The sequence below is a fragment of the Bombyx mandarina genome, chromosome 05, assembly GCF_030267445.1.
Source record: "Bombyx mandarina strain Sakado chromosome 05, ASM3026744v2".
Taxonomy (NCBI): Eukaryota; Metazoa; Arthropoda; class Insecta; order Lepidoptera; family Bombycidae; genus Bombyx; species Bombyx mandarina.
In genome coordinates this window covers 5,342,819-5,362,658 of record NC_143212.1, presented here as the reverse complement: position 1 = coordinate 5,362,658, position 19,840 = coordinate 5,342,819, and the positions used below count along the sequence as shown (strand labels likewise).

Sequence of the window (19,840 nt, the reverse complement as noted above, 5' to 3'; positions counted from 1 at the left end):
GTCAGACTGTTTAAAAACTAACTAACCGGGTCATGATTTTTCCTGGGACTGTCTAAAATTCAAAGTAATAGTCCTCACGAACAAACTAATAAATATCAATTAACATGTTGTTATAGAATTGAATAAATAAAAACAATATAATAACTAAAATTATTATTATTTAACATATTGCGTCAATATGTTCTGAAGATAAAGAACATGTACCTACATAATCGTAGGGTCTTACAGGCAGCACCCACAACTGATTAGATAATTAATTATGAATAAATACTCTTGCCGGCTCCCATATTTCACGATTGCGAGCAACATGAAGCTCCTCCTAGTGCTGGCTGGCTTAATAGCATGTTAGTATCCCACCATTTTTCACCAGTTCCACCACTTTCGCATTATCATCTTATATCACATAATTGTAAATCATCTCAGGATATTTAATTGCCACCCAATGGTCGATCATAATCACTGACATCTCAGTAAATTCATTTTTGTATTGCAATTTCTTTTAGTTTTGTTATTATCGTTTTAAAAAGACAGCTTACATTTTTGTTATTAAAGCTCGTCAGCAGTCCCTCAGTAACATAAAAAGGAAATTGCTTTGTATTTGCCTATTTAAATATTCATACGGTCATGGTATTATTATTTACATTTTAAAGAATCCACAAACAGTTCAATTCTTTCCATTGATCATAACATAAAAATTCGACATTTATTTTCTGAAATTTATCTGAAATAATCGATTATCGCGGGTATATTTTTACCTAATATTCCGTTCAATTTCTCTCTATAACTTTCAATAAACCACATTTTACTGTTTGAGTATTAAGAAAGCTAATAATATGTCCACTCGACATTGCAACACAAATAAACTCCTATATCTTACGGTTACTATTTTCTGGTCGTTTAAAAGAATTCAATAAACTAAAGAGTTGATTTGTCATTAGTCAACGTTGAAACAAATTAAAATTTTCTTATTTTAGTGTCTTCTGGCAATGCTATCCCCATGATCCCTGGAGACAACAGTCATTATGTGGAAGGTGTAAGCCGTTACGTGTGGATGCCTGATGGCGAGGGTGTTCCTCACCTCGTCGACTTGGACGAACCGGCTGAGGAAGACATCCTTATGTCAAGGAACGGTGCAAACAACCAATACTGGCTTTTCACCAGGTAAGTCGAGCATTAATTATTTTGAAGATTAAAAAATCATTTTAAATTATTAACTATCCTTGACAACTAACTATAATAAATTATATAACTTTACATTAAAATAAATTGTCGATTGCTTATTCCCAAACACGCCTAACACGTTGTCGTGCTTATAAGCTTATCCGTTATATAGAATGACCATATTAAAGGTATAAGGTATAAAGTTATATATGTACATACATGTATATGTATTTGATATAGCATTTTGAAAATTGTTACAAATTGTTCGCAGACGTAACCAAAACAACCATCAAGTTATTACAAATGGCAATGTCAACTCTATCCGGAACTCGAACTACAATGGAAACCTGCCTCTCTTTGTTATTGTCCACGGCTGGAACAGCAACGGAAACTCCGCTGTGAACACCATGATCCGCCCCGCCTTGCTGGCCGTCTCCGACTGCAACGTTATTGTTGTGGACTGGCGTGGTCTTGCCAACGGTCTATACAACACTGCCGTCAATGGAGTTCCGAGTGTCGGACAGTTCCTTGGCAACTTTTTGGTGTGGCTCATCAACAACGGAGGCGGGAATTGGGGTCGAGTCCACCTGATTGGCTTCAGCTTGGGCGCGCACGTTGTCGGTAACGCTGGACGACAGGCTGGTGGCAGACCCAACAGGGTTACCGGTTAGTTTGTTTATAACTTAGGAAATTGTCGTAATGGAATCGCTCTGTGAACCAAAACAACATTATTGCCTAAACCAAACAAACGGAAAGCCGTATCAATTTAATTTAACCATAAATATATTGTAATCGTTCTTGTCACGCAAAAAGGAACAATAATCTTCATTTACTTAAAGCGATTACAAGGTAATGCTCGATCTTTGCGAGTCCACAACCTTGCAGAAACGAATGCCACAGAGTGAGCTCTTCGCTAACCGCTTTATATCGCCGTTATCGGGCGGAAAAGTGTTGCAGTCATTCAAAGCCGTGAGCTTGTTCATCCGTCTATGGAATAAAAAATATACTGAGTGTGAGTTAACGGCGCTACCTGTTCGCTGGTAGTCTAAGGGGCTATTTTAGGTATACGCGGATGGGTAGGTGAGCTCACAGCTCAACCTCAGAGAAACCCACTGAGAAGATCCGGCGAGAAACTCAGTGGGCTACGGTGCACTCTAGACGAGCTTAGGAAAACCCGCAGACCGAATAACATTCAAACATAGATATAACAAGCTAATATGAATATCAAATATCATCGCACACAATTAGTAACTCTAGGCCATTGATGTGCATAGTGTGCTGTCATTTTAAGGTGCGATCGGCATCTTGTGCTGTGAGTCTCCTTGTATATATAAATACTTATAAGTTAAAGATTGTTACAATTTAAGAAAAATTACAAAAAAAATGCGCCATTATCAGGGGTAGAGTGACCATTTTAATAGCACTATGTTTCGTAGGCTCCCAACAAATCTCATACTATGTCACCATTATAATAATACATTAAATTTCCAGGTTTGGATCCGGCTGGGCCCAGGTGGGGTGGTAACAACCAAGCCCTGAACCGTAACGCAGGAGCTTATGTGGAGGCAATCCACACCGACGGTGGTCTTCTCGGTATTTTTGATCGCATTGCTCATGGCGACTTTTACCCCAACGGTGGCAGAAACCCCCAACCGGGTTGCAGAGTCAGTACCTGCTCTCACAGTCGAGCCTACGAATTGTACGCCTCCACTGTTCGTCACAATCGTTTCGTTGGCAGACTATGTAACAACCTCAATCAGGCTCAGAACAATCAGTGCTCTGGAGGTACCTTCAACATGGGTAATGCCGTATTTGGTAAGCGCGGGTAAGTTGTAATTACTTTTACCTACCATATTAATTTATTACCTACCATAGAATCTATTAAATTAAAACATTAGAAATGAACCGAAATCTCTCCTTGGAAAAGTCGTAACGATTTAATCGAAATGCTTATTATTGTTCTTTTCAAATTTTAATGTGTTTTTTTTTTCATATTTTATTACAGAAACGGAATCTACGGACTCAGAACTGGCAGCAGTTGGCCTTTCTAAAAATACGATATCTGTTAATTAAATAAAGCAAAATTCGACGATAACATCCATTGTTTTTCATTAATGACACTTACCTACTTGTTAACAATGCACATAATTATGATACGATTATAATTATTTTAAACACAGCGGCAATAACAGATTTTAATAATCGGTGTTATGTAATGGTATATGAATTTAAATTATACCTTTTTTTCTTGTTTAAAACAAAATGGTCACTCAGTGTGCACGTCGCCTCTATCGGTAAAACAATATGAATCAAGTATTATAAGAAAAACTATCGAATAGTACCTTGTATACATATAGTGAATAGTACTTAAATCCGATAGTAGATGAAAGTCTAATTTAATTAAGTTTGTTTTCATGATTAAGTAGATGCTTGTTACATCTCTATTAATATCGAACCAAAGGATTCTTAAAGCAAATAATTCTAGAAGCATTAGCATGAAACCTATCGCTTAACTTATCTTGCATCATATGGACTTATGGAAGATCGAGTTATCGTAAACAAATTGTAGGTAATAACAACCTTCACCATATTTTATTGTAATCATAAATAAGCAATTAACACGATTTTAAGTAACTACAACCAATATCAGTCAAGAGGAAAAATTGAGTGTATTTTGATAAGGAAGATATCATTAAGCATTTTCAATTACCTAAACGATTTTAAACAGTACTCACTGCTGTCACGGTCATTACGTAACATTAGGTTTTTGTTGAATAGATTTATAAAGAATTTTACGTTTTTAAAATATTACTCTACTTAGTTACACTTTAAATTGTTTGAGTTATGAATATCGTTACATAACCATTTAGTTCTTGGGATTGCGTTAAAAAAACTGTGAATTATAATATGTTTATGTTGATGGCCATTCTTAAAAAAATATTGATCTTAGTATAAATGAAGTATCTTCATGATATAAGGGAAGCGGCTATTAGTAGTAGTTGTGATGATAGACTTCAGTAACGGCTTAACATCATATCCGCTGTGGACTGATGTGGTTCAACTAACACTATCAAAATGAAAAACTAAAAATGTTAACTTATTTATTATATGTACAATGTTTATCTACGAGTATCATAGTATCAATTGAAGGCTTCCGGTATAATGTTAAATCTACATTTCTCGTCCATGCTGAAATCGTTTTGTTCCTGAAAGTAAATAAAAATGAATTGCTGTTCGTTAGTCTCGCTAAAACTCGAGAACGGCTGGACTGATTTGGCAAATTTTGGTATTGAAAGGTGAGAAAATATAAAAAAGCTCGGAATTATATAAAAACAAACATATTTTTTTTCCTTTGATGTGTCCCCTTGATGTGTCTTTTATTTATCGAATGAGGCACTACGAAGTCTGCCGGGTCAGCTCGTAATTAATACTTTTACTAATTGATCTCTAATTTGATAATATTAATGTTTTTTATTGCCGTTGTATGCAGATGAGCATACGGCCCACCTAATGGTGAGTGGTTACCGTTGCCCACAGACTTCAGCAATGCCAGGGGCAAAGCCAAGTCGCTGCCTACCGTTAAGAAAAAGGACATGTCATAGCGCTCGGGAAACACCGTGGAGGGAAGCTCATTCCAAAGCCGAATGGTACGTGGCAAAAAGGACTGTGGAAACGCAGTGTGGATGAACGCAGTGGCTCCAGGTAATATGGATGAACTCTAATCCGGTAGCAGGCGGTGCAATAGTAAAAACGAGATGATGGAATCATGTCTGTTCTTCAGAGCACTCCCCATGGAACATTCGGTACAAAATACAGAGAGAAGCAAAGTCCCTCCGCAGACCCAGAGGTTCCAAATGATCCGTCAGAATGATCATCGACATTATCGACAATCCGTAGCTGGTATTTCGGAGCCCGGAGCAATGCTCCACGCGACATGACAATATAATGTTCTTCTAATATAGTAGTATACTTGTAATGACAATATAATTATTTTACATAAGAATATCTTGAATAGTCATGACTCGTCCGGGTTTGGAGTCATTAGATTTGTTTTAACGAATACAATCAACGGAACGTGATTTTTCGTAAATTTAACTATAAATTTATGTCGACCCATACTTTCTGTTTCTGTTCTGAATTCGAGGTTTCGACCTCATGTCTCATGGTGGGTGTCCCAAGATTGATTTACGTTGTGATAGGTTTAAGTACACACATAATATTAGATGGACCCAAACCTCATTCGCCCAACGAGAGAGATAAAAACTAAATTCCGAAGGTTCATTATTTATTACGGAGCGAATCCATTTTTAATGAATCTTCACTACATATGATGTATACATATATGGGCGACGATAGTGACTGCAGCAATTTTAGAGAAAAACAAAAAATCAATAGTGGAACACAAAAACAAAAGAACTCCATTCAATTAAAACAAATGAAAAATAAAACACTCACCCGTTTGTTTAAGTACTTCCTAATAGCAGGAGCAAATGTTCTTATGTCACGTTTAACTTTATTCGAAGTCCTTAACGAAACTAAACATGACATCGTTACGGTCACAATACAACCCAGCGCAGTGAACCATAAATATGAAATACGGTACAAAGCTGGCACCTCGCTAGAATTAAACGCATCAATCTATTACATTAAACAACTTATAAAATACTAGCGAACCGCCTTCGCTTCGCTTCGGAAACATGAAATTTTATTATTGATTATTTAGGACATCACATTAGAAACCTCAAAAATAACAGTATTTCTCCGCTATTTAATGGATTTTATTATACATTTAAACATTCCTCTTCAATCATTCTATCTATTAAAATAAACCGCATCAAAATCCGTTGCGTAGTTTTAAAGAACTAATGGCCATTTTCACCGACATTTAGGGATCCCTTAACTGCATTTAAGGAGCCCCTAATTAAAAATTCGTTTTCACCAACCTTTAGGTATCTCCTAAGTTCTTAAAAGGCTCCCTAAATTTAGGAACCCGATATTTCGTTCCTTAACTGTCTCCTAACACTAGAAGACAGTTTTATGTCTGCTGTCATCTATTTCAATACATAACATTCAAAAGGTTTGAAAACCATTTTTACAATGGATGATGATTTAACTCTATTTTTAGAAAGTTTGGAAGCAGTTGAGTCTTTACAGTTAGTTTCTAGTCATTCTGTACTTAAAAGGCCACGCTTGTATCGTCAGAGAACTGAAGATTTCGGAAAATACAATGACAAAGACTTTGTCTTTAGGTATAGGCTATCAAAAGAAACTGTGCTATTTTTATTAGAAAAAAATATTTTTTTACCCTAAAAATGAAAGTAAGGTTTTTGGAGTGAATGAGTGTTTGAGTAAATTTTAATTATAGCTCTATGGGTATAAAATAAAAACTAATAAATAGCCAATTCCAAATTAATGTTCATTATAGCTCTTGCTACTATTTTAATACCAACTGAAAGAAAAGAAAGTTAATATTTGCAGTCAGGTTTTTATTTATTACTCATTTACCTGTAATCTTTAGTTAAGTAAAAATAAATTATTATTTTAAATTACATTTTAATCATTGATGTAAGACTTCATTCTTAATTTCGACTTCCTTTGCTGCTGCCTCTAATGAGCACTTGTAAAACTTCCTTTTATATTCTAATTCTTCCTGAAGAAGTTGTCTTTTTATGTCTTCTATATCCTCTTTCTTTTTGTTCACATTTTGAAAACTTGTACAAAGCGAAGACATAGCCCCTGTCTTCTCATTACTGAGTGATAATCGTGGTCGTCTCCTTGACCATAGTGGTGTATTATTTGTACTATAATTCTGGAACAATAATAGTAGGTCTTACTATTATTCATACTTAGAATTTTACAGAACATTTGGTGATGAAGGCACAAAAAAATTATTAATGATTCATACTTCAACTGGAATTTGATTTTCTTTTCTGCAACAAACTCCTCTACTGTCGCAGTATTTTCTGTGCACATCTCTCTTTTATTGGTGATTCATTTTCCACCACATTCAAAACATTAGCAGTACAGTCTTGCACGCCTATTATGCCTGTGCAAACTCGGCCGAGAAGTGTACTGTAGACTTGCTCCAGAATAGGATCAATTTTCACTTCTCCAGGACCACCACCAGTTTTAGTTACGCTCAGCTTAGCGGATTGATAGTATAATTTGCTCTCAGTTTTTAGTTTATCCCACACTTTCATCAATGAGTCCTTAGTCCTGAAATTATTTCAACTTTTATATTCGTAGTTATTAATACGATACGGTTTTTTTAGTATTCTGATTATAGCGGTATATCATTAAATACAAAAACTTTGTTGAAATTTTTTATTTATTTACCTGTAAACAGTCGTAGACGCATTAAATTCGTCGGTCACATTTAACCAGGCCCTATTTTTCGCCTCATTGGTACAGCCATCTGTTTTTTTTTTATTTAATATAATTTCTTTGTTGGAAGCCAATAACTTCACAAGTTTATCTTTTTCTTCGGTCGTAAAGTTTTGGCCACGTTTTTTTTTTCCGCCATAATTTGATTTCAAAATGATAATGAAGAATAACGAATTTATTATTATTATTTGCCAGATTAATGGCAATCTGCCGATACTTTCAGCAATTTCAATGAATTAAATCCACAAATTTTTTTTGGTCACTTTTGTTTGAAGTTTTTAGTTTGACATTAACTTTTTAATTTAAACTGAAAATTGAATTATTGACATTCACGACTAAAGTGCGTTATTCAATTTCATATTTATATAACAGATTGGGTTTTTTTTAATAAATTATATACCAGAGACGTATAATTATGATTTATTGTCATTAATATTTATTATTCTTTTATTTGATGGATATTTTAAAGGTAATCGCGGATCACATATTTTTATCGATAAAACAGCACTCAAATCAAAACATTAAAACGTCACCTAACTAAGAAACTCCTTAAAACTTAGCACAAAGCATGGTGAAAATGAATTTAGGTAGGTGGTTGATTTAGGTAATCTCCTGTCTAAAGTGTTTCCTACGTAGGACCACTTTGGGAACTTGTCGGTGAAAACGGGCATAAGTATACCAAGGGATATAGGGACAAAGAAAGCGACTTTGTTTTATACTATGTAGTGATTAAGGCTTGTCGCGACATTTACTGGGGTAGATTTATTTTATAGCATGGTGATAAGAACCGATAGAGGCTTACGATCAGACACCACCGCTCACCCTGAGGTTTGTGGTCTATATTCCAAATATATATACAACACGTAAATTATTCATTTTGCGGGTGTGATTACACGATTACTACACGATTACTACCCTTCATCTTAGAGCTCGCTTGTATACATTAGTTATACACGTATTTCATCAGAAAAGATAGGATCTGCCTATGGGATTTGAAGACAGACACAATCACGTCGTTCGATACGAGTACACCAGTGTGCTTAGTGCGAGTTTTTTAACGTTCTCGATAGCGTAAAAGTTAACTCAAAGTTGTATGTATGAACAGCATCCCTAGCGGCAAACGTAGGCAAACGTTATAACTCCATACAAATTTGAGTTAACTTTTACGCTTACACGACGTTATTCGTTCACCGTGGAAGTCAATCGTGAACATTTGTTAAGTACGTATTTCATTAGAAAAATTGGTACCCGCCTGCGTGATTCGAACACCGGTGCATCGCTCGATACGAATGCACCGGACGTCTTATCCCTTAGGCCACGACGACTTCAAAAACAAACACATTATCGTAATTATGTACGTTTGCTGTTTTTACGGCGATTGTGAGGCCGCACAGATAGTAACCACCGCTCTTTCTATACGGTAGGCAGCGGCTTGGCTCTGCCCCTGGCATTGCTGAAGTCCATGGGCGACGGTAACCACTCACCATCAGGTGGGCCGTATGCTCGTCTGCCTACAATGGTAATAAAAAATAAAAATAAAACTTATATATGTATACCGTGTGCAATCAGGCCTTTCGCTATGATGGATGGGCCATAAGTCGATTATAGAACCGACTGAGATTCGGCATCATATCTGATGGTGTTCAATGGTCAGGTAAGAACTTAAAAAGAATTCATGCGATTGGTGTGCCTGTATGTTAAAAAAAACTGACCTGCTCTCTGTAGCATGAACGACTGCTGATTTAAAAGTGTAACTACAGTTATTAGTGAATCTGATCTTTTCATTATATTTCATTAGGCCTTTTGCAATCGCAAATTGAGACTGTGCTGTTACCCACCAAGCGGATAGCAAACCAATTATCCCACCACACAGTGCATCCTAGAATACAAAAAAAACACGTTGACTAAAGTCGGAATACGTTGTTCGGTAGAAAAGAGGTGTTGTTACATGCCACATCGGAAAAAATCAAAGGTAAAACTTATAGAGGATTTTTTTAACAAAATATGTAATATCTAATGCTTTGAGCAAAAAAAAAAGACAATACTGTGTTCCGTACAGGTTTAACAGTCGTTTTAAAAAAATATCTAATAAGACATTACTAATAAAAACAAATAAGACAATACTGTGCTTCGAACAGATTTAACAATTACAGTACCCGATGGTAAATATTGCACTTCGCCCCTTGGAAAGAGACAATCGGGTAACTTGGGCTTCATAGAGTGCTATCTCTGTCGTACGAAACACTAACAGTCCGACATACCACCGCACCTGAACAACAAATGACAAACGTCTTAAAGGTATTTGCGACAGAGACAACGCTCTATGAAACCGAATTTACTCGGTTGTCTCTTTCAAAGGTCGATGTGCAAAACTTACCGTCAAGTACTGTATATGGTTGTTAAACTTGTTCGGAACACAGTATTTATTGTCTTATTTGTTTTTGCTCAAATCATTAGATATCATATACATATATTGTTTAAAAAATGCCCGGGACTGTAAACTAAGGTAATATGGCTGATACACAAAAATAGTAAATGCCAGTCAAAATAGTCATATTAAAAGACGTTCTAATCTAATAGATGATCTAATTTAACATAAACATTCAATTTTATCGCATTATTATTACATAACATGGGAAAATCTAATGTGTGGAAAATCAAAAATCATTTAACTTTTCTTATTACTACAAATCAATGACGACTTTGTCCTCCTGTATTTAAATAGATAGAGACTATTCTAAAGATGACACAATGCAAATTCTCACCCAACGCAAAGATGTTTTAATCGAAACCAATGCGAAATGAAGCATCAAGCTGTCTGCAGGCTCTTGTATCAGCAGTTGGACATAGCTTTGTTCTATTGATATCAGATAAGGATCACATAGGATCGTGTAAACTTACAGTTGAATCTATAAACGGCAAGAACAGTCCCATCAGAAACACTCCTGCAAGAGGTCCCATAGAAGCTGAAGATAAACTCATCGTTAATTGTAGTACTGAGCCTAGTTTTTCAACTACGAACACTAAACCTAGAAAAAAGTTATATAACTTTAAAAAAATTGTAACATGTATGCAATCAATAGAATAAGGAGAAAAAAAAACAACTAAAAGAATGCTTCATAGTCGTACTATTAACGCAATCTTAATTTTTATCGTGGCTATTCTGGTCAGGACATTCAACCACGATTATAAATTTGTTATAGTTACTCGTATTGTCATCGGTCCTCGATCTGTGTGCAAGTATTCAAGTTAATTGGACGTCTTTAATTTTTCAAAAATTATGTTATTCATATAGATAGATAGATAGATACAGGTCCAGCTAGTAAAATGTTTTAACACTCCGATAATATAAGTAATAAATAAACGATGTCCCTTAAGTTTGCTACGCCGTTTTGTCTTGGACGTATGATTTTTTTACTTTAAATTGTTGGTAGAAATGCTATGCTTAGCCAAAAGAACAGGTATAAATGTGTAAGAAATAAAATATCTGTGGTTAATTATTTTGGATAATATTTACGACTTTTCAAATACAGGACCGAGAATAACCTGTGATCACGAAAAGTGAAGTGTTCGAAATGTAAGAAAGGTAATAGAATGAAAAAAAATAAACGCGAGATGAAACCAAAAAGATAGTCTTAATGAAAACTACAAGTAGGAAAAAAAAAAAAAAAATATGAAAATGTTTGAATTTGGATTTGGATAGTAGTTAAAGATTATATTTGGAATTAAATTTAAAAAACTAAATTTACGAAAATCAAAATGTTAAAACGGATTTTCCTCCTTTTGCTGTATTAAGATTTTACTTAGGTTTCATTCAATTCTCAGAAAGATTAAAAAAATTTAAGTTTTACTTTCGTAAACTTACCAAAACAAATACAGCCGAGAATGATGACGACTAAACGAACAATAATTTGAGATTGTTTGGGTGTCGGTACTTTACAGAAAGGCTTCCAGAAATCTTCTAAAACTACCGCAGCCATAGAATTAAGACCAGTAGATAACGAACTACAAAAATGTTAAAACTAATAAAAGTATATTCTGTTTTAGTGCTTAAGTCTTAGAATACAATATGTTCTATTTAATTTTGTAATAAGATTATCTAAGGTTACATAATTAACAAAGAGAAACAGTTCTTGGAAAAGAAGGTTGAAAAGAAATTTCTCTCTTTCAATGCAAGTCATTTCCTTAGTGTAAAACATAGATGAGGTCAAGAAAAAACAAGCACGCTTATTTTTCACCAAATAAATTTTAAAGTAAGAAGCTCTCAGTGAAAAACTCTTAACAATTTACTGTCAATGCATTAATTAGGTTTTGACTTCTTAAATATTTTTTTTAAAACTTAATAGGTTCCTTCGGGCGTACCTTAGAGCAGCGCTGAATACTCCCGCAATAAAAATTCCGGGCATTCCTTCCCAATCGGCAAATACATCCATCACCAACAACGGCAATAACTGGTCCTTAGCCAGAGCCAATTTAGAATCCAATGGATCGCACTCATAGTACTTAGCATATGCAACCAATCCACTGTATCCACATATAAAAACTATTACGAAGACTCCAAAAAGAAAACCCCAAATTGCCCTAGAATATAATATAAATTTCGGTGTAGATTACGAATGTAATTAATTTAAATAATTAGTTTTTTTTTTATTGCTTAGGTGTGTGGACAGCTCACAGCCCACCCACCCACCTGGAGTCAAGTTCTAAGGTCTCAACTATAGTTACAACGGCTGCCCCACCCTTCAAACCGAAACGCATTACTGCTTCACGGCTGAAATAGGCAGAGTGGCGGTACCTACCCGTGCGGACTCACAAGAAGTCCTACCACTAGTGATTACGCAAATTATAATTTTGCGGGTTTGATTTTTATTACACGATGTTATTCCTTCACCGTGGAGTTTATAAGTGAAGCACTCTTATGTAGGGATATATATGTATTTAGATGTTTTAGTCTTCATTGTATATAACATATACAATACTATAACATAACATGAAACACAGAAATTATGATAAAAGATAAATAATATACAGAAAAACTTATATATAAAACTTAGCCTACCGTTTAGCAGACTTTAGCTCTGAGAGAGCGAGGAACCTCTGCATCATAGATTGATTGACAGCAATATTCCCAATCCAATAGAATGTAGCACCAATAGACACAGACCAGATTGAGTGTCTTTCCGTTAAATCAAAAGTCAAACTAAAATAGAATAAATTTAAAAGATAAATCAATAATAATTCACGAAAGGACGAAGTTACCCGATGAATCAGATTTTGAAAACACAAAATATTTTTTATCAATGCAATTCTTATATATTTTTTTAATGAAGTTAAATACATAAATACATATAATCTATTAGTTGAGAATTGATTTACCATTCAAGATTATGCAAATACAGGCAAAAGAATTTTAACTCAAGCGCTGCTCATGCACCATATAATACTCGGAATAATTGAAAGATATGCACGCTTGCCACTGACTGAACTTTCAAACGCAATAATCTGTACGTACGATGGAAACGCGAGTCTGTCGGTACTCCAGTTTCGTCTCAAAACTTCGTTGATACCTCCCACAATTATTGTACTTTTGAATATAACTAAAATTATAGCTGATACCATTACAATGGTTTGAAGCACATCCGTCCATACAACCGCTTTGAGTCCTCCCTAAAATAAAATGAACTTTCATTTTAAACTCACTTACAATTATCATTTTGATCTAGCAGCAATTTTTTTAATCAATAAAATTTTGTAAGTAACCCTAACGGATAGAAAGTTAGTCGTTGCTTCCCGGATTGAAACTTAATATTTCTCAACTTCAGGTATCATCATAGCATACTTGTTGAATATAACAATATTACAAAGGAATTCCTGCGCCAAAATAGGTCGTGTCATCAAATGTTAAAGAAAAGTAAATCTTCGGTTATTTTAAGTCACTCACCAAGGAAGTATAGAAAATGCAAACAGAACAAATAATCGGTGAAATAATGTGTATGTTAAATCCGGTCACTGCAAAAAAAAAATAGGTCATTTAAGGAACAAGCCAAAGAAGTGACGCCAAACGTGAATGAGGTCTCCTTAAATACAAGATATAAAGTCGAAATTCCAATCACATTAGAATCAAGGCTCTCTCTGCCTTTCTAGCTGGATCGTTCGACAACTTTAACGTAAAATGGAAATGCTATCAGTGATATCGCAAGACGTTGTTTTCTTTTTTTATATTAGTTCTTTTTTTATAATTTAAGTATTTGTATTCAACTCTAACAATGAACTTAAAACTAAAAACCTTAAAAAAGAACAATAATAATAACTAAAATATATTATTAAAAGTAGTCCCTTTAGGCAAGGTTCCGAAGATACTGGCAGCGTTCTCCCTTTGAATAGCTAGACTAATTCTTTGTTCAAGGTAGCTGCCAGCTCTTCAGTCTCCTACGATGTCAACTATTTTTTATTTATTGCTTATATGAGTGGACGAGCTCACAGCCCACCTGGTGTTAAGTGGTATCTGGAGCCCATGGACATCTACAACGTAAATGCGCCACGCACCTTGAGATATAAGTTCTAAGGTCTCAGTACAGTTACAACGGCTGCCCCACCCTTCAAACCGAAACGCATTACTGCTTCACGGCTGAAATAGGCAGGGAGGTGGTACCTACCCGCGCAGACTCACAAGAGGTCCTACCACCAGTAATAAACTAACAGGCAATGCTAGGGATGTAGCTAAGCAAAAATAATGGACTGTATCCAAAAGCCTCCCGAAAGAAGTTGAAGATCGTGTATGCCCGCTTCATTGCTCCAATTACTCGATACTACTAAAGGCGAATGATAGGCTCGGGGTAGTAAACTCTTTTAATTAACAATTAATAATAATTTTAATGGCCCCAAAATAGGATTACGTAAGAACAGCGCCCCAAGCGGCAAACATAGGCAAACGTTCCAACTGAATACAAATTTGAGTTAACTTTTACGCTATCAAAAACGTTAAAAACTCGCACTAAGCACACTGTACTATAGACTCCAGAGACTGATAGTCATACTATTGAAATGTATGAATATATAGATAACACCCACACAAAGAGCCAAGACATGAGACGAATCTTTGTCCAATGTGGACAAAGTAGTTGACTATCGATTATCATATACGATCTTCTGAGTTACATAATATATTATTAAAGAAATTAAATTATTACTTATTTCTACGTTGTCTCGTACCTTGATTGAATGCTAAAGCCGGAACATAAATCACTATAGGCAGCCAAGCCATCTACAAATAATAAAAATGGTATAAAAATTTGTTCCATTTGACAAGAAAGAAAAACTCGTCTTTGTTGTCTGGTGAAAAATCACTTACTTCTATTTAAAAATTGTGCATAAAAAAATTACAAACATTATTCCCAGTAATTACTAGACTAAGGAGGACTGTGATTTGAAAAATAATATCCCCTTAGTCTACCGGAACGGAAGCTGTGGTCTGTATTACTAATAATATGTAACAATTATATTTTCCATTATTACGTCGATTCGATTTTGTATGAAGAAATCAATAAAATTAAAAGGAGATTACATTACACATTATTATTATCGATTTGTGAAAACCTAAACGATTAACTAAACTAATTTTGAATGGATCCATTTGTCCCTAAATAAGTGCAGTAGAATGGCCTCGAGCAGGGAGAGATGGCGGGACATCGTGAAACGCATCAAGTCTACCCCCTCCAACACTACATGACGATCACGACCACTCTATCAAGAGTGCCACGATTGAGAATAAGGGATTTTGATAGTCTTATAGCCAGCCCATGACATTGATTCAAGATCTAATTCATACATGAACTGAACTTTTTTATTTTTTATTGCTTAGATGGGTACACGAGCTCACAGCCCACCTGGTGTTAAGTGGTTACTGGAGCCAATGGACATCTACGGCGTAAATGCGCAACCTACCTTGAGATATAAGTTCTAAGGTCTCAAGTATAGTTTTTTTTTTTTTTATAATATATTGCGCGTTCCCCTGACGAGTAATTGTCAGGGACATTTTTTAGGCTATTTTGCTATTTTTCCAATTATATTTTTTACTATTTGTGATGTTGGGTTCATGTTTCGTTTTCCATAATTATATAATATTCGTTTCTGTTCCCTTCTTATACTTATACTTTAATTCCCTTATATTTTACTTATATGCTTATTATTATACATTTTATTGCTTCACTTTTTTCCGAAATATTTTCATTTTCACTTCTTATATGCATTCCATTGTCTATCTGTCACATTTTTCGTTGTACATTTTATATAATTATGTTTACATTTTCTTTACGTTATCTAATGATGACATTACCAATATAAAAATTTACATTAATAAATTACAATACCTATATAATATCTTAAATTTACATTTTTTAATATTTCCATTTTTCTTACATTTCTTTTTCTATTTTAAAACTAGAGGTCGCTACGAGGAATACGAGGAATTTGCTTTGGCATTGTAGTGATTCGATGATTTTGTGTATGTATTAATTTTAGTATTTGTATATATCCGCATATTTCAAAATATGTTTTTTTATATACAATTTATTTGTTTCTTAAGTTTACTTTTTGTATTATTTTGGTGCAATATTTTACGAAGTCTTGTTTAGTTTCTTTTTCACAGATTAATTGACTTAGTTTTGTAATTTCTATTTTGATTCCAATTCTTTGTTCAATTTCAAGTCGATCACTACAATGCACCGGACACTCTACAATTAAGTGGACGACTGTTTCCGCCACGTCCGGGTCGCAAATACACGACGGGCTCTCTTTGCACCGGAAGCGATTCAGGTACTCCGAGAACCCGCCGTGCCCAGTGAGTACTTGCGTGAGGTGCATGTTTATGCTCTCTGACTTTATAAATTTCTGGGCTATGTAGACGTCGGGCAGAAATATTTTTGTACCGGATGCGGTGGGTCCCTCCGTGTACCTCCGATTCCATTCATGGAGAGTGTCCTCTCGGATTTGTCTCTTCATGAATGAGACCGGGCATTGATCGTACACTGGTTTAGTTTTCAAGTGTAGCGCGGCGTATTTCGCGAGCTCATCCGCCCTCTCGTTTCCTGCTATCCCCACATGGGCCTTCACCCAGTATAGCGAGATTGTTTTCCCTGCTTGTGTTGCCTGGCTTATGTTATTTTGTGCGGGTACTGCTAGAGGGTGCCTTGTCTCACTATTGCATAAGGTGTCAAGGGCAGCCCTGGAATCACTAAATATTCCAAATTAATATCCAGCCCTTTCCAGGGCCACCACCGTTGCATTTCGGAGAGCCAGGAGTTCAGCTTGGTATACGGTGCAGTGAGACGACAGCTTAAACTTTTTGGACTCAATTTCGAGGTCGTTTTTTCATAAGGAAAAAGCGGCCCCGACCTTGCCCTCATACTTGCTGCCGTCCGTGTAAATTTTAAATTGCAAATTTTCCAGGGTGTTAATCTGCTCCTGGTTCTCCAGATGTTTATATTGTAGGTGTGGCTTACATGCAGGGTGTGCGGTTTTGGTGTACATTACTTCCTTCTCGACCTCCCTATCTCCGTAGGCGTGCTCCTTTTTTCGTTTCTTAATCTCAAATAGTGTGGCAGCCTCTTTGATACGGAGGTCGAGAGGCAGTATCCCGGACACTGCGAGTGCGGAGTTGAGCGAAACCGTTCTGTATGCTCTGCATATTTTTTGGGCGAAGCCTCTTTGCACGAAATTGAGTTGCTTTCTAGATGCCAGCTTTGCAGCGGACTTCGCCCAGGCCCCAGCCGCATACATGATGACCGGTTCCACTGCTGCCGTGTATATTGTTTTTATTATTTCCGCGTCCAGTCCCCACGTTATTTTTGCCGCTCTGGTTAAATGCTTATATATTTCCAATGCTTTCCTACATGAGAGGGTGATATGTTTATTAAAAGTTAATTTATTGTCGATAGTTAGGCCCAGCAATTTTATTTCGCTGTCCATGTCAATTGGAATCCCTCCCATGCTCAGGCGTGGGGTGTCATACTTTAGCCTGTTGGTTATAACCATCGCTTTTGTCTTCTGTGGCGCGAACTTGAGTTTATTTTTGGTACCCCACTCCAGAACATAATCAAGTGCCTCCCTAGCGCTGGCGTTAATGCTCGACGTCTCTCCACTAAACACGAGCACTACGTCATCGGCAAATGCCTGTACGTGGTGCCCCCTCTGCTCCAGATTTTTTAATAAGGGGTCGATCAGGAGGTTCCATAAAATGGGTCCCCCTATCGAACCCTGTACGCACCCCTTACTGGTGCTTTTTTGCGTCTCCTCTCCCGCATACCTCACCTTAACCTTTCTTTCTGTCAGATAGCTGTCAAGTATTCTTCGGATGTTGATGGGACACTTCTCCTCCGCCAACCTCAGTCTGATGGCGGGCCACCATGCGCCGTCAAAGGCCCCCTCTATGTCTAATGAAACCATAGCTATAATTAGTTTTCGTTTTAGCTTATCACGTACGTGTTCCATCAGATCATAGAGGGAGTCCTCCGTGCTCTTCTGCGGTACGAAGCCATACTGTCTTGAGCTCAGTCTGGGGACCAGATACCAACTGAGACGGCAGACGATCATCCTCTCGAGCAGTTTCCCCATCACCGGGAGGAGGCCGATGGGTCTATAAGACTGGTGCAGTATAAGTTTCCTTGCCCGGCTTTCTTAATACCACTACCGTGGCCTCCTTCCAAATGGTGGGGAAAAGGCCCAATTCTAGACATCTGTTGGCCATCGTCAAGTGGAAGTCCGTGTCACCTTCGACCAGCATCCGGACAATATCCGCGGTCACTCCATCCCCCCAGGTGCCTTTTTCGGGTTTGAGGCTCTCGCGGCGCTTAACAGCTCCTCCTTACTAAAAGGTGGATCCTGTTCCTCTTTCCTGTCTTGGCCGTTTATATGCTCCACGGCTCTCCTTATTTCCCGATGATGCTCTGAGTCGGTTTGGCTATTGTCGTCTGGGAAGAATGTATCCGCGAGCTCTTCTACCGACTCTTTTGGAGTCAGCACCTTGTCGCCTTTCACCATCATTTCATCCTCCTGTCTCCTGGTAGCCCTCCTTAAGATCCTATATATCCCATCCCACATACCTTCCTTCTTTTGCCTTCCACAGAACTCCTTCCAACTGCTTGTCTTGGCTTTCTTTACCTCATTTTCATAGTCTTCTTTTTGTTTAGGTACCTGGCTACGACGGTGCTCCTCCTGCAGGGTGCTGCGCAGCGGATTCGTCGCTTTAGGGTAAGTGTTTTCTTTTTCTCAACCTCCAACTCCTTGGTCCACCAAGGAATCTTCGGTTTGGTTTTACTTTTTATTTTCGGAAGGACCTCTTCACAAGCTTCGATCACAACTGCATCATACTCGTTTATGGTATTCTCTAACTCTTCCTTTGTGTTTGACGCTTCCAATCTTTGGGTGCCAAGATTTTTGTCCTCCTTGAGTTGGGTTATCTTTTCAATAAAAGATTGCCAATTCACGTCCCTGGTATTGTATTTCCTTGTAGTACTCGCCTTTGGCTTGTCTCTTGACACTTCCTTTGTCAGAGTAAACATGATACAGTTGTGATCAGAGCTGACGGCGTCTTCGATCACCCTCCACTCCCCCACCCTACTTAGTCTCAACGGCTGCCCCGCCACTCAAACCGAAACGCATTACTGCTTCACGGCAGAAATAGGCAGGGTGGTGTTACCTACCCGAGCGGACTCGCAAGAGGTCCTACCACGAGTAAAAACTTACCAAATATATACTGAATATAGCTGAACCAAATATCCTGACTCGTTTGTCGTAGCGCAGCTCCAAATACTGAAAGTAATATAATCTTATATCATTGAAATTTAGCATTCACGAGTAGGTAACCGGGAATCTTAATCTTTACTTGATTTATAATAAAAACATGTTTCTTTAATTATTGTGACTGTCGAAAACTCACTTCGTAAACTGAAGTTATTTGGAGCTCATGAAAAACCGGTAGAAAGGTTGATCCTAATATAAGAGACATTGCTACGGCGCCGAATAGTGAGAACACATAAGCCGTCCCGAACAGATATAGTTCTGTGGGCGTTCCAAGCAGAGATATACCTGAAATGAAACTAAAAAAGAAATTAAATAATGAAGCGCCAGTAAGCTAATTATTTTAATGAACTACTGAAAATGGATAGAGTTATTTTTTTATTATTGCTTATATGGATGGACGAGCTCACAGCCCACCTGGTATTGAGTGGTTACTGGAGCCCATAGACATCTACAACGTAAATGCGCCACCCACTTTGAGATATAAGTTCTAAGGTCT

At 36.8% G+C, this 19,840-nt stretch overlaps 2 protein-coding genes across 2 annotated transcripts in view; one reads left to right on the top strand and one right to left on the bottom strand.

Annotated features, from left to right (window-relative positions):
• Positions 1–209: 209 nt before the first annotated feature.
• LOC114241358 (pancreatic triacylglycerol lipase) lies at positions 210–3,256 on the top strand. The gene is made up of 5 exons (XM_028172172.2): positions 210–344; positions 975–1,161; positions 1,433–1,827; positions 2,653–2,986; positions 3,167–3,256. The coding sequence occupies exons 1-5, from the start codon at positions 260–262 to the stop codon at positions 3,210–3,212; spliced, it is 1,047 nt and encodes a 348-aa protein (XP_028027973.1). The 5' UTR covers positions 210–259; the 3' UTR covers positions 3,213–3,256.
• A 993-nt stretch (positions 3,257–4,249) lies between these two features.
• Positions 4,250–19,840, bottom strand: part of LOC114241334 (sodium-coupled monocarboxylate transporter 1) — a 31,206-nt gene continuing 15,615 nt past the window's right edge. Inside the window, exons 2-13 of the mRNA XM_089727577.1 lie at positions 19,481–19,640; positions 19,288–19,353; positions 14,758–14,809; positions 13,487–13,554; positions 13,058–13,212; positions 12,605–12,745; positions 11,908–12,126; positions 11,411–11,550; positions 10,447–10,574; positions 9,258–9,424; positions 5,617–5,779; positions 4,250–4,367 (exon numbers count right to left, since the gene is read on the bottom strand). Of these exons, the coding sequence (XP_089583703.1) occupies positions 4,302–4,367; positions 5,617–5,779; positions 9,258–9,424; positions 10,447–10,574; positions 11,411–11,550; positions 11,908–12,126; positions 12,605–12,745; positions 13,058–13,212; positions 13,487–13,554; positions 14,758–14,809; positions 19,288–19,353; positions 19,481–19,640 (1,525 nt within the window). The 3' untranslated portion in view covers positions 4,250–4,301. The remainder of the gene's footprint in view (positions 4,368–5,616; positions 5,780–9,257; positions 9,425–10,446; positions 10,575–11,410; positions 11,551–11,907; positions 12,127–12,604; positions 12,746–13,057; positions 13,213–13,486; positions 13,555–14,757; positions 14,810–19,287; positions 19,354–19,480; positions 19,641–19,840) is intronic.